Genomic DNA, 24,787 nt, shown 5'->3' with positions numbered 1-24,787 from the left:
TTGAATTCTTCTGCCTTCCAGCCCCGGGCCGGCCCCAGGGTGTGCCGGGAGTCTCCCTTACCCAGCCCTGCCAGGATTCTGCTGGTATTGCATGCCTAGCTCAGTTTTAGAAACAGCTCGTGTTGGGAGGGGCTGCATCTCATGAACCCCTTGATCAAATGACTCCAGATTTGTACCCCTAACCCTTCCCTCTGCCTTCAGGTGGTGTATCAGGTTTCTAGCCACTCAGACTGTGAATGTGAATTTAAAGAAAAAGGGATCATTTGGTTTGGGAAAGAAATGCTGCTGCAACAAATGGTGCGGCTAGGTGCCATCCCATAATATTACTGCAGTTGATAATGTGAGTTGGCTACTTTATTGCCAGTTTCATTCTGTCCCTAACAGAAAGTTGCTAACAGATTTCTTTCACACCGAGGATGTTGTTGCTTCTTTTCTTGCCCGGAGAAAGCATCGCTTGATTCTTTGATTTTATTTACTCATTCCTCAAGCTTTGCTTTTAGAGCTTTTGCTTAAAATTACCCAGCTGCTTTTCTTCAAGCCCCTTCAAGGCATTTGCTTGTGGGTCTGTCTAGCCTTTCAGGGCAGAACTGTACAGATCTAGCACCCTTGTGACAAAGTCCAAGACCAGATGATAGAAATAAACTTTATTCTGTGAATTTACTCATTTAAATCTACAGCATCCAAATAATTGAACATAGCAAAATAGGAGCATTGAGCTAGGGAATTGGAGGGAGAGGGGAACACCACTATGGTTTCCATGTTCATAAGGAAAGAGCAGAGGACTTTGATGGATGACCCGAAGTGAGTCAGAACTTAGGCCAGGTCTACACTATAAACTTCCATTGGTAGAACTATATCACTCAGGGCTATAAAAAATCCACACCCCTCAGTGAACGCAGTCGTACCGACTGAACTCCTGGTGTAGACAGCGGTACGTTGATGGGAGAGCTTCTCCCCTGGACATAGCTACCACCTCTCTCAGAGGTGGATTAACTACACTGATGGGAGAAGCTCTCCTGTTGGCATAGTAGCATCTTTACTTAAGCATTACAGCAGTGGAGCAGCACCGGTGCATTTGTTCTGCTGCAGCATTTTAAGTGTAGACCTGCCCTAAGACCGGCAGGCTCTGCTGACCCTGAGAATGGCTCCTGGTGTCTGCTGGTTGGCCAGTTTTTGTGTGCCTGGAGGATCACAGAGTTACAGAGACAGGCATGTAAGATAGTTGAGAAACTCCTGTCACAGTATAATGCTAAGCAAGTCAGTCTTGTCCTCTCTCATCATTTGCATCCGATGAAGTGAGCTGTAGCTCACGAAAGCTTATGCTCTAATAAATTTGTTAGTCTCTAAGGTGCCACAAGTACTGCTTTTCTTTTTGCGAATACAGACTAACACGGCTGCTACTCTGAAACCTATCATTTTATTGTGAGTCTCGTAGCACTTGGTGTTTTTCTTAAAGTCCCAGCAGCTGGAGTAGAGAGATTGCAAGGCAACCTCAGATTATACTACAGATACATTTCCAGCCTTCACATTTGTGTAGCAAAGATTGAAAATCAGAAACAAGAACACCCCAAAAGCTGGGAAACCAGAAGGCAAAGAAAATAACAATATTTTAAAAGATGTTTAAGCCAATCTCATGATTCTGGGGGGCCTGACACAGTTTTTGAATGCTTCAGGCTGGCAAGACTGTGATTAGAATGGCAAAGTGTGATAGTTAGAATTTATATATTACCTATGTCTTTGCTCTACTTTAGATATCTCATATTGAGTGATCCCTGCTCCTCTGTCACAGGTCTTAATGGTATGCCGGCCAGTGAACACCTAATTGCATGCTTACCAGTGAACTCTGAAATTCTACACGCCGGCTGCCAAAGAAGGGGATGATCTTCCCAGTGAAAGAGGATGTGAAAGTAAAGATCAGCTCTCTGCCAGAAGATGTAATGTCATAAAATGTAACTTTCTCCCCTTCATAATCCAGATAAACCCCAATGTTACTGGGGCTACGAGTTAGGGCCAGAGCAGTCTCGGGAGGTGAGGGCCGAGTACTCATTCCCTGTAGTCTGCAAAGCCCAGATCCCCTCCTCTGGTGTACAGCTTGTCGCTCCCTCATGTATCACAGACTCTTTGGCAACACCCAAAACCCAATTATGTTTGTTCCCCACCTCCACTTGCCACTTATCCCTGAGGTGAAGCCCTCATAGCCCAGCACACAGGCAGCAGGGTAAAACCTGTTCTGTGTTACTAAATATCCCGTGTCTTGGTATTTCTGTATCACACTCTCATCTGTGGACACGACAGAACGGGGAATTCCCAGGTCTGGATCCGGAGTGGCCTGCACTGCAAGAGGAGAAAGAGAGACAGGAGGAGAGGGTTAAAGTCTGTCCTCACTGCAGAGTTAATCCAGGTGCTTACTCAGCTGCTAACTCCAATGCTCTTCCTGTCCAGATGCATAAACACCTCATCTGAGTTCAGGGGTGCTTTCCACCCAGCATAGGCATCGACTCCGTGGGTGCTCCGGGGCTGAAGCACCGACAGAAAAAAAACAGTGGTGTCCAGCACCCACCGGCAGGTCCTTCCGATTAGCTCCTCCCCCTCTACCCAAAGCACCTCTCACCCACCGATCAGCTCCTCCCCCTCCCTCCCAGTGCCTTCCTCCTGCCACGGATCCATTGTTCAGCAGTGGGCAGGAGGTTCGGGGGGGGGGAGAGGGAGGAGTGGGGGCAGAAAGAGGCAGGGGAAGGGGGCAGAATGGAGCGGGGCAGGAAGAGATAGGGCAGGGGTGGGTGCTTGGGGGAAGGGGTGGAGTGGGGGTGGGGCCCGGGGCAGAGCAAGGATCAAGCACCCCCCCTGGGAACTGGGGAAGTCGGCACCTCTGTGCAGGCTAAACCACTCCAGTGCTGAGAGTCACAGAGTCTGAGTTCAGAAGGGACCATCAGAGCATCTAATCTGACCCCCGTATGTCACAGGCCACCAACTCCATCCAGCACCCACCTAACCCAACAACCAACATTAGCCCAAAGCATGACAGCCTACAGCAGACTGTGCTATGATGTGCCACAGGCAGAGAAGAGGAGGCACCGAGGTTCACCAGTGCCCGAGGCCCCCCGCAATGCAGGGAAATGATTTGGTGAGATACCCCAGATAATCCTGGCACGTCACCCGCATCCACATGCTGCAGAGGAAGGTGAAAAGCCTCCCCACTAACGCCACTGCCAGCTTGACCTGAGGGAAAATAGCCCTCCAGTGCTTTCCCACAATTCCCCTGTGAAAGACAGACCGGGTACCCCACAAATCACTGGGAAAGAAACACAGAATAGCTCATCAGCCGTGGGATGTGCTCCCAGAAGTCCTAGAGCCTCAGCAGCACCAGTGAGGACACAGTAAGTGAGGTCAGGCTCAGCAGCATGGCTCCTTGCACCCAGCCCAGGCTAATGTGGATGCTGAGCCCCAGGGTTCACTCTGCAGTGCAGACAGACCCTTACAGGAAGAGCTCAGCCCTGGGGGAGGCTAGGACCATTTCTCATGCTCCTCAGTAGCCCTGGGCTGGCTGGGGTGGGCCCTGAGTGTCAGTCCTGGGGAGCTGCCTGTTGGCTGAAGCTGAGCAGGAAATTCCCCGTCGTTCCCGCCAGGCATCAAGGAGGTATTGTTAGGAGGGTGTGAGGCACTGGGATTTTTTTGCAATTTTTTTATGAAGCCTATATGTGCCTCAGTTTCCCAATATGCAGCGTTGTTACTATCTAGGGCCTGAGGTCCTCAGCAGACAATGGCAAATCCAATTGCCCGGATATAGAAACATAACAATCAGCAACCCGGAGAGCTACAGACTTCCCCGCCTCTGTGGCTGAGCTGCATCGCCCCAGCTCGGGAGCAAAGGACTAGAGGTGGGGGAGGGGTGAAGCGGATGTTACGTGTTGGCTGCAGGAAGAAGTGGGGGGGGCAGAGGAGCTGACTTCCTGGGGAGTGCTTGACCCTCGCTCTGCCCCAGGCCCCACCCTCACTCCACCCCTTCCCCCAAGTCTCCACCCTACCCCGCCTCTTCCTGCCCCGGCTCCTCCCCCTGCCCGAACAGGTGATCTCAGCGGGTAGGAGGCACTGGGAGGGAGGGGAAGGAGCTGATTGGCAGGGCCGCTGACAGCCAGGAGGGGGAGGATCTGATCCACGGGGCTGCCAGTGGGTGCTGAGCACCCACTATTTTTTTCCATGGGTGCTCCAGCCCCAGAGCACCTACAGAATCAGCACCTATGTGGGGGGCAAACCTGGGCGTCTGAGAAAGCAGATCAGATTGACATGGAGACAGAGCTTGAACCATGAGGTTTGCACAGCAGGGCTGGGCACCGGCTCCCCAGAATGGATTATACTGTCACCTTCATGTCTCTGTGCTAACCAAGGTCTTCCTGTACTGTGGTGCAGAGCAGTGGACTAATAAACCCAGGGGCTTGACAGTGACAGCGGTGGCTGAGTGTCACTGCTGGTGCTTGCAGAGGTGTGTTGCTCCCTAAGATCATAGAGGTCTCCCGCAGGGGTCTGTCTCAGTTGGACGCACTGAACACAGCTCATGTTGTGAGGCAGGAGAGCTGAAGGCCCAGAGGTCCAGCCTAAGGAGTTGGTGAAGCCACGTGGCTTACCCTGGAGGAAGAGGGGGCTGATGTTGGTGATCTGGCCCATCGAAGGGGCTCCTCCCAGAGACTGTACCAAAGTGGGGGCTGTAGCACAAATCCTGTGGATCTGTGGCAGAGGGGATCTTGGTCTCCTCCCCCGATCCCTTTCCCTTGCTGGGGGTGCTCCACATCCAGCAATAGAACAGAGCAGGGGAGGCAGCAGACACCAGGCAGAAGACGTTAACAGGGACACCAGCTTCAGCTTTTCATGCATTTCCATGCTGCCCTATTCCTCCCTCATCTCCTGGTGGAAAGTCCCCAGCCCAAGAGTACAACACATGGGGTGAGAACCCCTCCACCCACTTGGACCAGGAGAAAGTAGCGAGCAGCCCTGCTGGGGAGACACTGGGCTCTCTGGTGCACTGGGAATTACACTTCTCGGTGGTACTAAATGTCCATACCAGAGGGATGTGTAACAGTCATCCAATGCACTACACTCATTTTGGGGAGGGCGCATGGTCTAGAGGTTAGAAGCCATGAGTGGTGCTCATGGGACAAGGATGGGGACACAACACGGCTGCAAGTGTGGTGTCCAGTAATCCTGCTGGGAGCATGATGTTTGAATGAAACCCTCTTTATCCAGGGTTCTGTATCACAGAGCATCTGCTACACTCCTTCTTCCTGTCTGGGAAGCCAAACTACTTAAAGGGACAGTTCCCAGTACCACAGGGAGCACCAACCTTCAGGGAGAGACAATACGCCTTGAACTGATGGACCTACCTTCCATGAATTTATCCATCAATAGCTATTAGTGTCCTGTCTTCCGACAGTGGCCAATGCCAGGTGCTTCAGAAGGAATGAACAGAACAGGCGATCATATAGTGATCCAGCCCCTGTTGCCCATTCCCAGCTTCTGGCAAACAGAGGCTAGGGATACCATCCCTGCCTATCCTGGCTAACAGCCATTCATGGATCTATCCTTCATGAATTTATCTAGTTCTTTTTTGAACCCTGTTATAGTCTTGGCCTTCACAATATCCTCTGGCAAGGAGTTTCACAGGTTGACTGTGCGTTGTGTGAAGAAATACTTCCTTTTGTTTGTTTTAAACCTGTCACCTATTAATTTCATTTGAAAAAAGAAAAAGAGTACTTGTGGCACCTTAGAGACTAACACATTTATTTGAGCATAAGCTTTCGTGATCTACAGCTCAAAGTGAGCTGTAGCTTATGCTCAAATAAATGTGTTAGTCTCTAAGGTGCCAAAAGAACTCTTTTTCTTTTTGCGGATACAGACTAACACGGCTGCTACTCTGAAATTTCATTTGGTGATCCCTAGTTTTTATGTTATGAGAAGAAATAAACAACACTTCTTTATTTACTTTCTCCACACTCGTCATGATTTTATAGGCCTCTATCATAGGCCCCCTTAGTCGTCCCTTTTCCAGGCTGAAAAGTCCCAATCTCATTAATCTCTCCTCATATGGCAGCTGTTCCATACCCCTCATCATTTTTGTTGCCCTTTTCTGAACCTTTTGAAATAAATCTTTTTTGAGATGGGACAACCACATCTGCACGCAGTATTCAAGATGTGGGCGGGCCAGGGATTTATATACAAGCAATATGATATTTTCTGTCTTATTATCTATCCCTTTCCTAATGATTCCCAACATTCTGTTTGCTTTATTGACTGCCGCTGCAGTCCTGATTTTCTGCCTGGTTCAGTACTGGCCTTAGCATGGTTTCCCCACAAGGGACCTTCCACCAACTGGGGATGGATGGAGCCCAGCACATGAATCCATGCTCCTGATGCTAGGGTGAGAGGGAAGTATAGCATAGGAACTGGTGGGAGACGCTTTCTTAACTCTTTATTTCCCAGTTTTCAGAGGTTGAAATATGGGTTCCTTTCACGTTCTGGGAGAGTACAAGGCACTGATGGTCAACCTGCCCTCTGTGTTAATGATGTTTTCCAGCAGTGAAGCTTGTCTTTCATATCAAAAATAAAAACAGAGCAAATTTCTAGTCCTTATAATTGCCGAGAGAAGCAGAAAAATGTGACCTGAGTGTGCCCTAAAGGCGGATTATTGTACCTAAAAAATGTACCCTACTTTCCAATTGTAAATAGTATGTGCACGTTCATACCTCACAAAATGGGAATGGATGATGGGCTGGATGATTCCCTGTTCTATTCTTTCCTTCTGGGGCACCTGGCATTGGCCACTGTCGGAAGACAGGATACTGGGCTAGATGGACCTTTGGTCTGACCCAGTATGGCCGTTATGATGTAATGATTCCTTCTAACCTTGGAATCCATGACTCTGTATTGGTGGAAACCTCTCTTGTTTGAATTCAGAAGTGTCTTCTAAAAAATTAATCCTGAGATTTTAATTAATAATTATTGTAAGAAAATATCCTTATGAAAACTTACCCTCTTTCAGAAAGATCAGAAAGTTCAGTTGATAGGGCAGGGTCTCTAGAGAAAGAAAAGATCAGAGGAGAGGTGATTTCCCCCTTTCTTGTAGGAAAATAGCCTCATGAAAATGGGGCTGGATTCACAAAGAAACTTAGGCAAGGTGATGCTTAGCATCACAACACCCAACACTTCGACCCCTAGAAAGTCACAAAGCCGGAGTCAGGCATCCACACAGTCTGTACCATGAATGGGGAGAGATGCGCCTTAGAGTGAGCTTCACAAAAGCCAGCACACTCGGCGACTCCCTGCTCACGCCACCCAGTGGGAAATGCCACGGTGCGGGGGTCTGCTAAGCCCCAGCCCTCTCAGGGAGTTCGGTGACTGAGTCTGGGCAGCACTGTAGGCACCTCCCTCAGCGTGGGAGTCTCAGCTGCGAGCCCTCTCTTGGTGTCCGGCACTTGTGCCATTTTTTTGCAAGAAGCCTGGGGGATGGGGGGAGGGGAAGGAAACCCACCTCGCTCATAGCTTTTAGCCCAGTGGTTAGAGCACTCAGCTGGCCTTTGGGAGACCCCTGGTTCAAGTCAACCCTGTGCCGCAGAGGGAGCAGGGATTTGAAATGGGATCTACCCGCTCTCAAGGAGAGCCCTAATCTCTGGGCTGTAGGATTGTCTGATGCGGGGTGCCCACATGCTCTCCTGTGGGAGAGGTTCCACTAGGGATAATCAATAATTCATTGGGCCAGAGGCAGAGAGAAATAATAAGAACGTCCCAGGTCGTTAGAGCATGCCCTTGGGAGGTGAGAGACCCAGAAGCCTGTCCCTCTGCTCAATTATTTAAACACAATGGATAAGATTCAAAAGGGGAAACAGAGAGGCCTATATCAGACCCCTGTTGGAATCCCTTCTTCCCCGCGGGGGGGACAGAGGATTTGAACTGGGGATCTCCCACATCCCAGGTCAGTACCCTAATCACAGAGCTATACATTATAAGGGAGCTCCTCTTTCCCTAGAGCCTGGTTCTTTTGGGTAAGTTTGCATATAGGGCCAGAGTCATTAAGCATGCTTAGAGCAGGCATCTCAGATTGGGGTCCTGTAGGTGAGTTAGGAGGAGGAATGCCTTTCTTTCCCCAGTGTATCTCTCTGGGGCTTAGGTGTCTTGGAGCTGGACTGGAACTGCAGTGCGCATGCACAGAGGCAGAAACATAGGTGCCTAGGGGACTTTTACTGCAAAAATAGAGGTGATGAGTGATTTTAGGCACCTACAAGGTTTGGTTGCAGCTGAGTGGGGGACTTTGTGAACCCGAGTGTGGTCTGATTCTGGTATTTAGGTACCTAAAATGGCAAGTAGACCTCCTCCTCCCCCGCCCCAAGTCCTTTTGTGAATCTAGCCCATACACTTTCTCTCTGCATTTGAGTTCAGTTCATAGAGCCGGGTCTCTAGAGAAAGGAAGGATTGGAAGAGAGGTGATTTCACGTTGTCTTGACTCTGGTGACATTCCTACCGTTAATTAATATAACCGTGATTGAGAGACACAAGCTTTGGAGCTTACATAGAGCTCTTCTTCAGGTCCATGTAGCTCAAAAGTTTGTCTCTCCCCAACAGGAGTTGGTCCAATACAAGCTATGACCTCCCCCACCCTGTCTAATATCCTGGGACTGACATGGCTACACTAGCATGGCATGGAACCATGTTGTAATCCTGAGACAGCCCAAAGGAAAAAAGACCATAGAACAAGAGGCAGATTGGAATGGGGAGACCTTTCCAGTGAGACCAAACTAAAGTGAAATCATCGTCCAAAATGGATCTTGCACCTCTCCATCTCCTGCCTTACTCCAACGATCTCAAAGCACTCGGCGGCATTCACTAATTAGCACAACAAGGTAGGTTGGCCATTATTTCCTCCTTTTTAAAAATGGAGGAACTTGAGGTACAGACTCTGAGATTTTCAAAAAGGCTGAGACCACGTGGTGGCCAACTTCCATTGACAGTCAGAGAGAGATGGGGCCTAAATCCCTTAGGTCCATTGGAAAATCCCAGCCATGGAGGCTAAATTCAACATTTTCTAAAACATCTGGTGATTGTGTGTCTCTGAAATTCTGAGTGGCCAATTTTGACACCCATGGTTGGGTCTGACACAATCCAAGTGGAGGCCTGGCGAACTGGCATCAGCCCTGAGCCCTCCCCATCCCACCCAAAGACATGTAGCTGTGACGGGCTGAGAACTAATAGGCCAGAGTCCATCTCCTTCCACAATCAGAGGAACATCTCGATGTGCCATCACCATATCATGAACCCAAATAACTTAAGTTACCTTTGAATTTCTTCAGAGCCTCCTGTAGACAAACATTTCTTTGGGAAGAGACGCCAACTTTCTCTCTCACATCCTGTGACACAGCCATTGGTTTCTTGAACTTCACCTTCTCACACCTGGGGTGGGGGGAAACACTCTAAATCTTTTCTTTCTTGAGAATGAGCTACCAGAGGCTGCTCTCTTGTGGGCTCAATGAGAGCCTCTAACTCCCACTAGTGAGACAATTCATCTCCTCACTGGGGTTTTTAAATGCCTAGATCCTCAAATGGGAGTTAAAGAGAGTAAGGGGATCACAGGCTGCCCCTCAGAAAGAAGGGCCTAATCTCATGGGAAAGGATGCTCCAGTGGTTAATGGGTTGCTGTAGGACTCTGGAAACCTATGGTTCCACTCCCTGCTCTGCCACAGCCTCCCTGCATGACCTTGGGCAAGTCACTTAAGACCTGATTTTTAAAGGTGCCTCCTGGGATTTTCAAAAGCACCTAATCAAGTCCGGCTCCCAACTGCCACTTACCACAATGGGAGGTGCCTAACCCATTTAGCTGCTTTGGAAAACCCCACCAAGTGCCTAGCAACATCTCAGGTGTCTAAATGCCTGCAAAATCTGACCCTGGGGGGACAATCCACTTCTAGCATCACGACGCGTGAGGGGGAGTGGGAAGGAGTCACGTACCTGCTCCAGGTGCTTTTGATGTCCTAGAAAAGAGAGAGAGAGAGTTCAGTCCCACGTGCCACAAGATAGGGATCGCTCCTGCTCTGCAGGGGACTTGCTTTGCCATCCCTAGTTGAGCTTGAGATCCAGTTCTCTGCAGTTAGCAACTTCAAAAGTCCATTCACAGATTTCGATGGAATGGGGCCCTTAAGCACACACCATGATTGTGGGTTTTCTTCTTCTAAATTCTATTTTGCCTGTGCCAATGGCATTTGCTCAAATAGAGTGATCAGACACATGAATCCCTGATTGCCACATGCAACTACTGTGTCCAAAGTGTTTGCCTTTCTCAATCTAAAAACTCCATGTATGCAATTCTGCTCAGCAATTCTGAAAGCTAGAATCATTCCCATTTCTTAATAGGCCCTGCAAAGAACTTCGCTTTCCTAATCTCCCACTTCCTAGAAAGTGGAGTTGTGTCTTTTATTGCTTTCATATCATTAGGGCCCTTCATTTTCAGTTTTTATTTTAGTTAATTTTTCCTGGGATTTTATCAGTGTTTATTATCACAATAAAAACAGGTGAAAATCAGTGCAGAAAACAATTAAGTTTTCTGGGTAAATATGGGGGTTTGTTTTGGTGAATGGAAAGACAGGGGGGAAAAGTATTCAGTAGATTAATGCTTTGAATTCCGTTCATCCCTGTGGTTTTCTGCAGAACTAAAACAGAACTCAAAGCACAACACGCCCCCTGAGTTTAAGAAAACAATACATCTGTAATCCCCAAATAAAACATTTCATTTGAACAAACAGTTTACTGGTGTAGAATCGTAGAATATCAGGGTTGGAAGGGACCTCAGGAGGTCATCTAGTCCAACCCCCTGCTCAAAGCAGGACCAATCCCCAACTAAAACATCCCAGCCAGGGCTTTGTCAAGCCTGACCCTAAAAACGTCTAAGGAGGGAGATTCCACCACCTCCCTAGGTAACACATTCCAGTGCTTCACCACCCTCCTAGTGAAAAAGTTTTTCCTAATATCCAACCTAAACTTCCCCCACTGCAACTTGAGATCGTTACTCCTTGTTCTGTCATCTGGTACCACTGAGAACAGTCTAGATCCATCATCTTTGGAACCCCTTTTCAGGTAGTTGAAAGCAGCTATCAAAAATCCTCCCCCATTCTTCTCTTCTGCAGACTAAACAATCCCAGTTCCCTCAGCTTCTCCTCATAAGTCATATGCTCCAGCCCTTAATCATTTTTGTTGCCCTCCGCTGGACTCTTTCCAATTTTTCCACATTCTTCTTGTAGTATGGGGCCCAAAACTGGACACAGTACTCCAGATGAGGTCTCACCAATGCCGAATAGATGGGAATGATCATGTCCCTCAATCTGCTGGCAATGCCCCTACTTATACAGCCCAAAATGCCGTTAGACTTCTTGGCAACAAGGGCACACTGTTGACTCATATCCAGCTTCTCGTCCACTGTAACCCCTAGGTCCTTTTCTGCAGAACTGCTTTCTAGCCATTCGGTCCCTAGTCTGTAGCAGTGCATGGGATTCTTCCGTCCTAAGTGCAGGACTCTGCACTTGTCCTTGTTGAACCTCATCAGATTTCTTTTGGCCCAATCCTCTAATTTGTCTAGGTCCCTCTGTATCCTATCCCTACCCTCCAGCATAACTACTCCTCCTCCCAGTTTAGTGTCATCTGCAGGTGCAATTGCTGAGGGTGCAATCCACGCCATCTGCCAGATCATTAATGAAGATATTGAACAAAACCGGCCCCAGGACCGACCCTTGGGGCACTCCACTTGATACTGGCTGCCAACTAGACATGGAACCATCGATCACTACCTATTGAGCCCGACAATCTAGTCAGCTTTCTATCCACCTTATAGTCCATTCATCCAGCCCATACTTCTTTAACTTGGTGGCAAGAATGCTGTAGGAGACCGTATCAAAAGCTTTGCTTAGAACAATTAGCCTATAAATATTTACATTTGATAATTGGGCCACACCATTTGCAGCGCATACACTCAACTTCATCCTTGTCTCCCGTTTTTGTTTCTTTAACCCTTTTGAATACTTCCTTGTGTTCTGAAATGAATTCTGATATAGATTTTCATTTTCTTCCCATTTTAGTGCGTCAAATCTTTAACCCATTGTCTACTAACAGTTTGAAATGTGTACGTGGTGGTCGTGAGATTTATCAGTAGGTTCAGATGCATACGCACTTCAGAGCTTGCATGCGTGCCTGTTGGTTTATTGTGTGCATCTTCTAGAACAATACGTTCTTACTTCAGCAGGCAGCTTTGCATATACACACAGACTAATGTATTATCGGAATACAGAGATGTCATGCAATGTATTGTATTTTCTTAATAAAACAAGTTTTTTCTATATATTTGAATGATACAAAAGTAGGATGAAAATCAGAAAAAAATGAATAATACTTTTTTTGTAAAACCCAGAAATTTTTTGGTAAAAATTGGTTTAAATTGAAAACGAAGGGGCTTACACAGGATGTATCAAAAAGGCCTGAAATGTCTGCCTTAAAAACAGCAAAACTGTTTCCACATTGAAATATTAGAAATGTCACATTTTGTTTTCCCTCGCTTTGCTAAAGGACACACTGACAGTCTCCATTGTGGAGTAGACCTCTCCAAGAACTTAATAAACTCCAAAGAGTTTATTCCAATCAGAATCTCTCCCTTCCCTGGGCAGGGATCTGGGTGTCTCTAGCTGTCTCACCTGCAGGAATTCACTTGTTGGCTGCTGACACTTCTCTTCTATCTCACTGATCAAGTCACTGAGACGGGAAATCTCCTCAGACAGTTTGGTGACATTTTCATCCTGTATCTCCACAATTTCCTTGTCTAGCTCTTCCAGTTGGGCCAGCAGGAGTCGCTCTTGCTCATCCAGGAACTGCCGCAGTTGCTCAAATTCAGACTGATTTTCTGCCTCTCAGCTTCTATCTTTCCCTATAATGAAGAGACACAAACAGGGAAAGGACAGATCAAGGACAAGGGTTGCCAGATGTCCAGTTTTCAACTGGGAAGTCCAGTCAAAAGGGAAACCTGGCAGTGTCCGGTCAGCACTGCTGACTGGACATTAGAAGTCCGGTTACCCACAGTAACTGGCTTCCAGCACCAGAGGGTGAGAAGAGCAGCAGCAGCTGCTGCTGGAGCCTGGAGGAGCACTCAGGGATGGCTCCAGGGGGAGAAAAGTACCGACATCTCCCCCATCCTGCTCCAATCACCCCTCCACCCCTGGAGCGTGGCTCTCCCTCTCCCACCCTGCCCCAGTCACCTCCACCGCAACCCTAGAGCTCTGCTTAGCTGGCCGGGGGAGGGAGGTGGAGAGAACAGCAAGCAACAGTGGGAGAGGGGAAGACGAGTGGGGGGCGGGGCCTCGAGGGAAAGTGGCAGTGCAGGGCACAGGGCAGGTTCCGGTGCTCAGCATCCAGTTTTCATAAATGAGAAAGTTGGACATCCCAGGCTCTCCCCATGTCTCTGATAGGAACAGTTCGTAGTAGGTTGATATGAAAAGAGGGCTCTAAGAACATATGGTTGAGATTTCAGGAGAATATGCCTGATAGTCTCTCAGCTGGCCTGAATGAATAACACGTTCCAAAGTGCCTTGGGGACTTACGCCTCCAGTTCCCATTTTCAAAAGGTCACTTTGGATGCTAAGGAGGCTAAGTTTCTTTGAAAGTGACTTTTGAAAATAGGACAACTCTCCCTAAATTTTAAGCCCCTAAATACCTTTGAGAATCTGGCCCTTAGTCACTTGCAAAATTGTTAACCCTAGGCTCCTAAATCACTTAGGCACTTCTGAAAATGTCACCCAATCTATCTAAAATGATGAGTTTTCAGGTCTGAGTGGCTTAGTGTATTCTGTTGATCATCTAGATTCTTCCAATAGCAGAAAGGTTGGAAGGGGGAGGTCTGACTCAGAATCAGAAATACATTGGCAGAGAGTTGTGGAGAAGATTGAAGAAGGAAAGAGTTCTGCTGGTTATCCACATAAAACACCAGTTACAAAGCACACCATACAAAATGCTTCTTCTCCAGCTTTTGCATGTTTCATCTGGCATTCTGTTAATTACATTGTCCCAGAGGAAACCAGTCATGCCTGGTGGTAATAGGTGGAGATTCAGGGGGAGGATTTCTGAGATACAAAACAGCCACTGGGTGCCTAGTCCTACTGACAGTCCATGTGAATTAGGCACCTAATCACCATAAGTGCCTTTGAAAATCTCCCCTGAAATCAGTGTTTGTAGCTGGATGTGTGGGGAATAAGATCAGTGCTTTGAGCTGAAACTGGAAGCCAGTGGAGGAATCAGCCCAGAGGGATGATAAACAAAAATAAGCATGATCACACCCTGTAAGGGTGACTCTACAAGAGACCAAGTGCTTGAGGTTATCAAGATGATGTTTAAAAATAACATGAATGGTACAGAGTAGAACAGTGGTTCTCAAACTTTTTTACTGGCGACCCCTTTCACATAGCAAGCCTCTGAGTGCGACCCCCCAAATAAATTAAAAACACTTTTTAATATATTTAACACCATTATAAATGCTGGAGGAAAAGCGGGGTTTGGAGTGGAGGTTGACAGTTCGCGACCCCCCATGTAATAACCTTGCAACCCCCTGAGGGGTCCCGACCCCCAGTTTGAGAACCCCTGAAGTAGACGTTTCTGGATACCAGGAAACAATGTACAGATTATCAAGAGGAGTGAAGTTCAGTTTAAGATCGGGCGGCATAAGGAATACATACTCTGCAATATCCCCGATTGGGGGTAAAAGGTTAAGGGGTCAAAGTACAGACATTGAGATATGAGGGTATGTTGTTCATATAATAGCTATGTTCCGGTGTGGAGTATAATGAGTGGATACGATCATGAGGATGGATTGACCCTCATTTTGGGAGATTTAACGTTCAGTGAGTTTATGGTTCCAGTTCATATGGTCCAATGGACAAAGTCTCTCGGTCCCCAATACATCACAGCTAAACCTGAACTAAGCTCGACCTTGCTCCTAGTTAGCATATTTTATCTCAGTTTAACTGGACAAGGTGAACCCTACACACCACACTTGGGTCAAATTAAACTAGGTTCAAAATGTTTGCCTGTGAGGGCCTTGCACCAGTATAAAGACATTACATTAAAAAGTGATTTGAAGTACATCTGTACTACACAAATGTTATGGTGGTGTGTAGAGGACGTACACTATATGTCCCTGCTAACATGGGCATAAATAGCGGTGTAGATGGCGAGGTGTGGCTTAAGCAAGTACAGTCGCGATATGCCTGAACCCTATGGGTATAAACCCTACACACAGGGCTCTATACACCCCCCAGCAGGGCCTCCCCCATCTACACTGCAGTGTCCCGCTGCTTCCCCAGTGCCAGCCTTTCCCCACCACAGGAAAAGGCTCCAGGAGTGGGGGAAGGCTCCGGAAGCTCTGCTGCCTCCCCCTGCTGGAGTCCTTTATTCACACATGTAGCTACACATGACAGTGTGGACACAGCCTGTTTCTCATACATACCCTACAGGACGCCCCCAGCGGTGTGCCGTGTAGATGTAGCCATAGCTAAATCAAAGCAGTGCTGTGTATAGACAAGGGCTGACACTCTCCCCACAGACAGAAATATCATCCCTGACTCATGTAACTTCTGGACCATAACAATGGGGACCTACCAGATATTCCTGGCTTTGCGTCTCTGCATCCTGTTTCCACTCCAGAAGTTCTCCTCTCTCTTGCTTCAGTGTGTTCAATTGGGTTTGAATTTGTTCCTGAGGCAAGAAAAACAATGTTGGGTGGCGGGGGGGGGGGGGAAGGTCAGCCTGCTGAGGAGTCTGTCCTCTGTGCAATTTATATACATTGCAGTGCTGATTTCATTATCTGAAGCTGGGATTTTCAAAGAAGCCTAATGAAGTTGGGATCTCAACTACCATTGACTTTCCATCTCCCTCTCAAGTTGCCCCAAGATGGTGCTCATGGCAATGTCACAATTGACTCTTGAGAGGTGAGAGACTCAAATCTCTTCTCCTCATCCGGCAGAGGGAGAACTTGAACTGGAGTCTCCCACATACAAGGTGAGTGCCCTACCCCCAGGCTAACAGTTATGAAGAAAGTCTTCAACCTCTTCCCCGGCCACGTTGTGCGGAGTGACACAGGCGCAGAACTCCATTTTGCATGAAACAGCTTAGGTACCTAAGCCACCTGACTCCAGGAGAGGGGTTCCCAGGTGTGGATCAGAGACAGGCCCATTGCTACACCAAACTCTGAGGGGGTTGGGGCTTAGGACACACCCCTCTCATCCGTATCTCCGGAGGGCTAGTCTCCACAGCTAGCATGCTGGCTTTTGTGGATGCCTCTCTCCCGCCAAATGCCTAATTCAGGATTTGTTGTTCCAAACTGTACCACATGACTGGAGAACAGCTGATGGAAAGCCAGTTTTTTAAAAAGGCTCCAGAGGAAATCCTGGCAATTCCAGGCCAGCAACTGTAAGGGCTTGTCTAATTGCCATATGCTGGGACGGGGCAACAGGGGATGAATCCTTTGATAATTGGCGGGTTCTGTTCATTCCCTCTGGGGCACCTGGCATTGGCCACTGTTGGAAGACACAATACTGGGCTACATGGACAATCTGACCCAGTTCAGGCGTTCTTATGTCCTTAGTGATTTTCTAGGTGCCTAAAAGTTAGGCATTGCAATGCTGAGCATCACAACACCCAAGTGCATTTGGGGATTCGGGCCTAAGTCTCCTTTGCAAATGGGACTTCGGCTCTAAAGTCAGTTGTGCTTTTGAAAATGTGCTCCGAGGATCTTCTTCTGTAATTCACCGGGGGTGAGGTGTTGTAGAACCACAGAGAGGATTTAAAAGCACAGCTCCCATTCATTTCATGGCAGCTGGGCTTCTCAGGCCCCATTCTCAGCCCTGCTTGCTTCCTTCTATGCTGTATGTGGTCATGCTGTCAGGGAACAGAGAGGCCTTGGGGGCACCAGACCTGATATAGAGATTTAGGGTCTCTGTCTAGAACAAGCCTTTGCCTCAAGCGAATCCTCCAAGTGCTGCAGGGCAAAGGGTTGAAGTCGTATCCATTTTGCAGCAGTGTAGGGTAGGGTGCCCTGCTTCCATGCAATGACAGAGAAAACTATATGAAGAGAGCTGGACATCAGAGAGTTAAAGCTGAGCAACTTAAAGGGAAGGGAGTTTTGGTAAGAATGTTTAACACACTTTTTAAAAAAAGTACATTAAACTCCAGCGCCTAATGAACTCTTGGGAGAAAGAGACTCCTGGCTAAAAATTCAACACACTCAGAAGGTGCATAAATATTGTGCTCGATTGTTTGGCATGGGGGAAAGGGCTTGTTCAACATGGTCCTGGGAATCAGCCATCTTCTTCCTTTAATCTTATTGTGGCACTAATATAGTCCATTTTGTCCTTAAAGCTAGAGTGGCGTACAGCACAGCGGATTCTGCCCCGAGGGGATTGCTCTGTCCAGCAGACTTTTTAAGGTTCCAATCCACTTGGACTTCATGGGCTCTAGAATGCTGCAAAACTCCAAAGTTTGTACGGGCAGGACGTGGTTCAGGGAGGCTAGTCCCCAGTCCGGCCCTTTCTGCCAGAGGCCCCCCCGCAGACCAGCCACGGGGGAAGAGCTGCAGAGCCCCGGCAGGAAGCAAGAGGGAGTCTGGGGGTGGAGGGGGCCACGCAGGGATGTGCAGCCCCGGCCTGTACTAGTGGTCGGCCACCGGCACTACGGACATGGACCGGTGCCGACCCAAAGCAGATTGGCTTGTTTTGGGTGATTTGGAGGGGTGGGGAATGTAGGCAGAAATTAAACCTTGTCTGTCTGAGGAGAGAAATGAAACTGATGGATAAAAAGTTGCTTAAATCAGCCTCCGATTTTGCTTTGGTTAGTGTCTATAATGGGGCTACTCAAGCTGCTGCCTCAATTTTGTCACTGGAACATAATGACACTGATCCAGCTGGATCAAATCCAGGGCCCAACTACACCAGTATCCTGTCTCCAACAGCAGTCGGCACCAGGTGTCTCTGAGGAAGATGGAAGAACCACACAGTCGACAAATCTCAGTGGCTCTGTCTACACCACATAGTAAACCCAGGCTCAGATTCAGGTTTAAGGCCATACCCCTCTCTGGACCTCAGCTTCCACATCTCTAAAATGGGGTCAATGATAGTGACCTCCTTTGTAAAACACTTTGAGATCTAGTGATGGGAAACACTATATAAAGTATTATTACTATTCCCTAATAGAGATCATTTAAAGCCTTGATCCATTTATTCCTTCCAAAATTCTATATTTGCATAACTATTACAATTCTGGCCCTTCTAGTTACCCATATAAACGTCCAATCCCTTTTTTGAATCTTGCTACATTACTGGCCTCAAAAACACTATGTGGGAAGGAGTTCCACAGTCTAATTACATGTTGTGTGGAAAAGTATTTATCCATTTGAATTTTATCCCTTTCCATTTCATTAACTCTCCTCTTGTTCTTGTGTTATGAGACAAGAAGAAAAGATGTTCCCGAACTATCTTCTCTGTCTCATTATTTTTATATACTTTTAGATTCATAGATTCATAGATACTAAGGTCAGAAGGGACCATTCTGATCATCTAGTCCGACCTCCTGCACAGCGCAGGCCACAGAATCTCACCCACCCACTCCTATGAAAAACCTCACCCATGTCTGAGCTATTGAAGTCCTTAAATCATGGTTCAAAGACTTCAAGGAGCAGAGAAGCCTCCCTCAAGTCAACCATGCCCCATGCTACAGAGGAAGGTGAAAAACCTCCAGGGACTCTTCCAATCTGCCCTGGAGGAAAATTCCTTCCGACCCCAAATATGGCAATCAGCTAAACCCTGAGCATATGGGCAAGATTCACCAGCCAGATACCCAGGAAAGAATTTTCTATAGTAACTCAGATCCCATCCATCTAATATCCCATCTCAGGGGATTGGCCTATTTACCCTGAATCCCTAAAGATCAATTACTTACCAAAATCCCATTATCCCATCATACCATCTCCTCCATAAACTTATCGAGTAGAATCTTAAAGCCAGATAGATCTTTTGCCCCCACTGCTTCCTTGGAAGGCTATTCCAAAACTTCACTCCTCTGATGGTTAGAAACCTTCATCTAATTTCAAGTCTAAACTTCCTGGTGGCCAGTTTATACCCATTTGTTCTTGTGTCCACATTGGTGCTGAGCTGAAATAATTCCTCTCCCTCTCCTGTATTTATCCCTCTGATATATTTATAGAGAGCAATCATATCTCCCCTCAACCTTCTTTAGTTAGGCTAAACAGCCAAGCTCCTTAAGTCTCCTTTCATAAGACAAGTTTTCCATTCCTTGGATCATCCTAGTAGCCCTTCTCTGTACCTGCTCCAGTTTGAATTCATCCTTTTTAAAACATGGGAGACCAGAACTGCACACAGTATTCTAGGTGAGGTCTCACCAGTGCCTTGTATAACGGTACTAAAACCTCCTTATCCCTACTGGAAATGCCTCTCCTGATGCATCCCAAAACCGCATTAGCTTTTTTTCACAGCCATATCACATTGGCAGCTCATAGTCATCCTATGATCAACCAATACTCCAAGGTCCTTCTCCTCTTCCATTACTTCTAATTGATGCGTCCCCACTTATAGCTAAAATTCTTGTTATTAATCCCTAAATGCATAACCCTTACACTTCTCACTATTAAATTTCATCCTATTACTATTACTCCAGTTTACAAGGTAATCCAGATCCTCCTGTATAATATCCCGATCCTTCTCCGAATTGGCATACCTCCCAGCTTTGTATCATCTGCAAACTTTATTAGCACACTCCCACTTTTGTGCCAAGGTCAGTAATAAAAAGATTAAATAAGATTGGTCCCAAAACCGATCCCTGAGGAACTCCACGGTAACCTCCCTCCAACCTGACAGTTCGCCTTTCAGTAGGACCCATTGCAGTCTCCCCTTTAACCAATTCCTTATCCACCTTTTGATGTTCATATTGATCCCCATCTTCTCCAATTTAACTAATAATTCCCCATGTGGCACGGTATCAAATGCCTTACTGAAATCTAGGTAAATTAGATCCACTGCATTTCCTTTATCTAAAAAAAATCTTTTATCCTATCCCTTTGTATTAATCTCCTTTCTAAGGTAAACAGCCCCATTCTTTTGAATCTTTCTTAATATAAATTTTTCCAGGCCCTTGATCATTCTCGTGGCCCTTCTCTGAACCCTCTCTGTTACTGCAAAATCCTTTTCATATACTGTGACAGTACTGCACACAGTACTCTAAGTGAAGGGAAATTATCAGTTTATATAAGACAATATAAATGTTACCATATTATTACTCCAGTCCTTAACTATGTGGTTAGGGTATTTCAGAAATCTAAAGCCCTAGTTTATAGCTGTAATGGTTCAAAAGGCTTTGCACCTTAACTCTGTCATTGAGTCAGGACTGAATATTGCCTGATACGTCCCTAACCTCAGTATACTTTTGTGGAAAAGATCCATGTTTGCAGAAGGTTCTCTCTGACCCCGGCCGGTTGTGAATATTTATTCTTTGAAGCTGGTGCAAATGTTTTGAATATTAGAAGTGGTCCTGCTGGAGATGGATTAGTGGCTGGAATTCAGGTGTCATAAAGGGTCAAAATAATTAGTTGTACGCTTGGTGGGGATCCTGGGTCAGCCAGTGTCACTGAGATTTGGAATAGCTCAGTGAGGATGAAAAATGGGCTACTCTAGCCACAGTCATCCTAGTCTCTATGACCTGAAGCACCGCAATCTATCCAGCATTCTTGCTCCTCCCTATGCCCTTGATGGACTCCTGTCCACCCAACCTTTGATCTCTATGACATCTGGAAGCCCTTCCACCCTCCTTCCCTGCAGCACCAGGATGGGAGGGAGAGGAGAAAAACACACCCCCCCCCCCGGGCTGCAGGAGGAGCAGAGGGGCCCTGAGGGGCAGATGTGGGGGCTGCAAGATCAGAACTGAGGGAGGAGCTGGGAGCAGAAGTGATGTGGGGGTTGAGGGGCAGAATTAACAGCTGGGCTGGGGACAGGCAGATGTGGGGTGGCAGGGACACACAATTAATTAATTAGCATTTGGGGAGAAGCTGGAGGCTCTGCACCAGCAGGGAGCCTGGGGGAGGAGACCCAGGGACTGGGGAGTTGGGGGGTGGGGAGATGTCAGCTGGATGAAGAAGAAGTGGCTGTGAGGAGGGGAGAGTCAGGTACTGGGCAGGTTTCACCAGAAGGGAGAGAAGAAATGATGTGGGAAAAGGTGAAGATAAAGTAAAATGGGAGTAAGGAGAGAAGCCCGGGAAAGAGGGGGGAGACTGAAATGAGAAGAGTGAAGGCGAAACAACAATCCTGAGAAGGGAAAAACTCATGAGGCACCGAGAGGGGAGGGGATACATTCAGCAGAGAGAACTGGGCACTTGCATTGGAATGATCTGTGACACGGATTAGACAAGAGTTAGGGAGACTCAGGCCTGGTCTACACTTGTGGGGGATCAATCTAAGATACGCAGCTTCAGCTACGAGAGTAATGTAGCTGAAGTCGACATACTTAGATCCACTTACTGCGGCATCTTCACAGTGGTGAGTCAACTGCTGCCGCTCCCCCGTCGACTCGCCCGCGACTCTCGCGGGATTGGAGTACAGGAGTCTAAGGAGAGTGCATGGGGATCGATTATTGCGTCTAGACTAGATGCAATAAATCGACCCTGCTGGATCAATCGCAACCCGCCGATCCGGCGAATAGTGTAGACATACCCTCAGAGAACTAAACCAATGGAGAACGAGTGCTAGAGAAAACACTGGAAAACAGGATGAATGAAAGAAAAGGTGAACAGGAAAGGGAAAGCGAGAGGGAGATGGAGATAGAGATGTATAAAATGTTTCTGAAAAGTGAGACTGTAACATTAATTCCACCCCATAATTCATGGACAGTGTCTCCACTTTAGTGCCTTTCAGAACAACACTTCAAATTGTGGATGTTTTGCCATGTTGTCTGGTTATGAAAGTTCCATCTCTGCTCCTTGTAAGCCTGGCATTTACTTAAGGTCAATGAAACATATAAAACATTCTTCTTGTCTATATCCTTTAATTTCCCAGCTGTGACTTTTGAGGGCAGACATGCGATTCCCCCCCATACCCCGCCCCAAATGGTTGTGTCACGCAGCACTGTAAGCTGCCTTGTGTTGACCTAACTCTGTGGTGTAGACCAGACCTTCATTTCAAATGATATCTCACAGGCAGACTCTATACAACGTTTATCATAATCCTGTAAAAGGGGAGAGCACAGGGGTACAGCCCATCACACAGCCACGGTGGGAACCAAGGAACACAATGAGACAGCCCTGGGCAGCACGATCAGCCGTGCTCTCAGCACACCAGCTGCCTCACCACTGCAAAGGTTTTCTGTAAGCGCCCTGGCAGAGGAGTGTTTCAAGCAAGGATCTAAAGAAGGTGTCAGAATGCCCATGCGTTGTGGGCGAGCAGCAGAATCCAGCAATCTGTGTATCAATGGGGGCTGGAGACAAGATCTTGTCTCTGAAGGCAGGTTTACATTACAAGGAAAAGTCGATCTAAGCTACGCAAGTTGAGTTACGTTAGTAGCGTAACTCAAGTTGAAGTAGCTTAGATCTACTTACCATGAGGTCCACACCGCCCTGGGTCAATAGGAGAGTGCTTGCCCCCTGCAGCTCCAGGCTGCGCTCCCTGGCCGGCCACTGCTGCTGCTGGCTACAAGGGAGCAGAACCAGGGCCAGGCTGAGGTGGCTGCTACACCTGCAGAGGGAGAAGGCGAGTGGCCGCTCCACCCTCCCTCCCCCAGCAGGTGATTCCAAGTTGACTCTGGGTGGGGGCTTATCCTGGCTGGACCTCCTGAGCAGCAGCCTGGGGGGGCTTGGGTGGGTGTTGTGCCAGGAAGGGAGAGGAGGGGGACCGCTCCCCCAGAGTTCGCTGCTGCTGGTGGGGAGAGGGCTGTGGGGAGTCCTCTCTGGCCCCCAGCCCTGGGGCAGCCTGCCTGCTGCACCCCAAACTCCTCATCCATGGCCCAGCCCCACACCCCCTCCCACACCCCAACTTTTTGTCCCAGCCCCGTGCCCACACCTAGTACCCAAACTCCCCTCCCAGAACCTTAAGCGGGTGGGGCTGGGAAGGAAACTGGACCCATTCTGGGCATCACCAAAAATTATACAACCCTGCCACCCCTGCGTGGGGGAGAGAGGAGCTCCTCACTGCATTGAGCCCTTGTTTCTCCCCTGAGACTGATGACAAAGGGGCCAATCAGCGCAGAAGTTGCTGATTATGTTTATGTGTGACAGGGAGACCTGCCCTGCTAGGGACCAGGCTGAGATCCTGGCACGTTCCCCACAGGCCCCTGGACAGCCACACGTGGACTTTCAGCCACTGCCCACATAGATGGGGTTTTGGTTATTAAACTTGAGCCAACCAGCTGTGGGAGCTGCTGGGGAGGAAGCAATGTCACCAGCTTAGAATCCAAACAGACTCTTCTTTACTGTATTCCCCACCAGATGAGGAGCAGGGACTGGCAGAGGTTGTGGGAGAGGGAGAGATGTTTGTTTCTCCTCTCTTCCTCCCCAGGGATCTGATTAGAAGCAGCGGTCACAGGTGGAGAAGTTTCTCTAGGGAACACAAACAGACCAGGAGAGGGGAAGGGCTGTGGTCAACTGGGCCCTGAACACAGAATGTGACTGTATTCACAGGCAGCCTGAGCATTGTAGAGCAGGCCTGAGAAAATCATCTGTTTTCAATCTCGCCATGTACTCGATTCCTGTCCACTATGATCCCCTGACTCTGCACAGGGCTGGCCCAGTGATTGTGGGAGGGTCAGTGAGAGGTTTATTAGACAAACTTTGTTGATGTATTTTCCCTGCGTGTATCTTTGTCTTTATCCTCCTGTGATGGGGTGTGCATACCCCACACTAGGCAAGAAAGAGTTAACCCAACACTATGGATGGTGGAAGTCTCACCCCTCAGACCATGCTGGGTATGTGCCAAGTGCTGCCTCAGTATAAAAGGGAGCAGCCCAACTCATTCGAGGCTGACCACCGAGGAGGGAGGACATGTGGCTGAGGATCCTGCCCAGGAGTGGACTTGAAAGCCTGAGAGCTATCCTCACTGAAGAGCTCGGAGACCCTGATGACATACGGACCCCAGCTTCAGGGGACACGGTAGGAAGTGGCCCAGGGAGGTGGTGTGAGTGGTATCTCCCACCCGAGGAAGGTCAGCATGTTGCAGTGGGACCCCTGCTGACTGGGGCGTGACTGCATTCACCGCTGACTGGGCCCTGGGCCAGGATCCGGGGGAGCAGAGAGGGTTCAGGGCCCCCTATCCCTGCAGTCATCTCCCCCGACCACTGGATCATGCAGTCTCAGCTTAGGGATAGTTGGGTAGATTGCATCACAACAACACCCTGCCCCAAAAGGGGATGGGGTTTCCATACACTGTGACACCTCCTTTCCCAGGCTCCTAATGCAGACAAAAAATCTGGTCCGGTGGTTTAACTCTTCACTTGGAAGACCCAGGTTCAATTCCCTGCTCTGTAACAGTCTCCTGCATGGCTTCAGGCAGTCACTTCTCTGCTCTGCGCCGGGTGTTCCTCTCTTTGAAATGGGGTCACAGCACTTCCCCCCCTCACAGCAGTGTTGTCAGGCTAAACATATGATACAGGGGTGGGAGGCAGATAAGGACCTTCAATAGTCAGAAATAGAGCCATTTCTTTTCCACATCAAATCACTCTGGGGTTGCCACAAATT

General features: G+C 48.1%; 2 protein-coding genes and 1 pseudogene across 2 annotated transcripts in view; all 3 read right to left on the bottom strand.

The window, feature by feature from the left end:
* Window positions 1–24,787, bottom strand: part of LOC119843336 (butyrophilin subfamily 1 member A1-like) — a 1,931,986-nt gene that overhangs the window by 1,573,390 nt on the left and 333,809 nt on the right. The gene's annotated exons all lie outside the window — the stretch shown is intronic.
* The window catches only part of LOC119843350, a 389,996-nt pseudogene that overhangs the window by 74,208 nt on the left and 291,001 nt on the right, over window positions 1–24,787 (bottom strand).
* Window positions 1,700–24,301, bottom strand: LOC119843359 (E3 ubiquitin-protein ligase TRIM7-like). Its single transcript, XM_043497461.1, is given in 11 exon segments — window positions 1,700–2,027; window positions 2,029–2,176; window positions 2,179–2,334; window positions 7,021–7,065; window positions 9,317–9,432; window positions 9,988–10,010; window positions 12,714–12,913; window positions 12,916–12,943; window positions 15,664–15,759; window positions 22,658–22,793; window positions 24,246–24,301. Coding segments are annotated over 11 exon segments (1,239 nt in total). The 3' UTR covers window positions 1,700–1,792.

Source organism: Dermochelys coriacea, chromosome 14, assembly GCF_009764565.3.
Source record: "Dermochelys coriacea isolate rDerCor1 chromosome 14, rDerCor1.pri.v4, whole genome shotgun sequence".
Lineage (NCBI taxonomy): Eukaryota > Metazoa > Chordata > Testudines > Dermochelyidae > Dermochelys > Dermochelys coriacea.
This window is presented reverse-complemented; position numbering and strand designations above follow the sequence as displayed.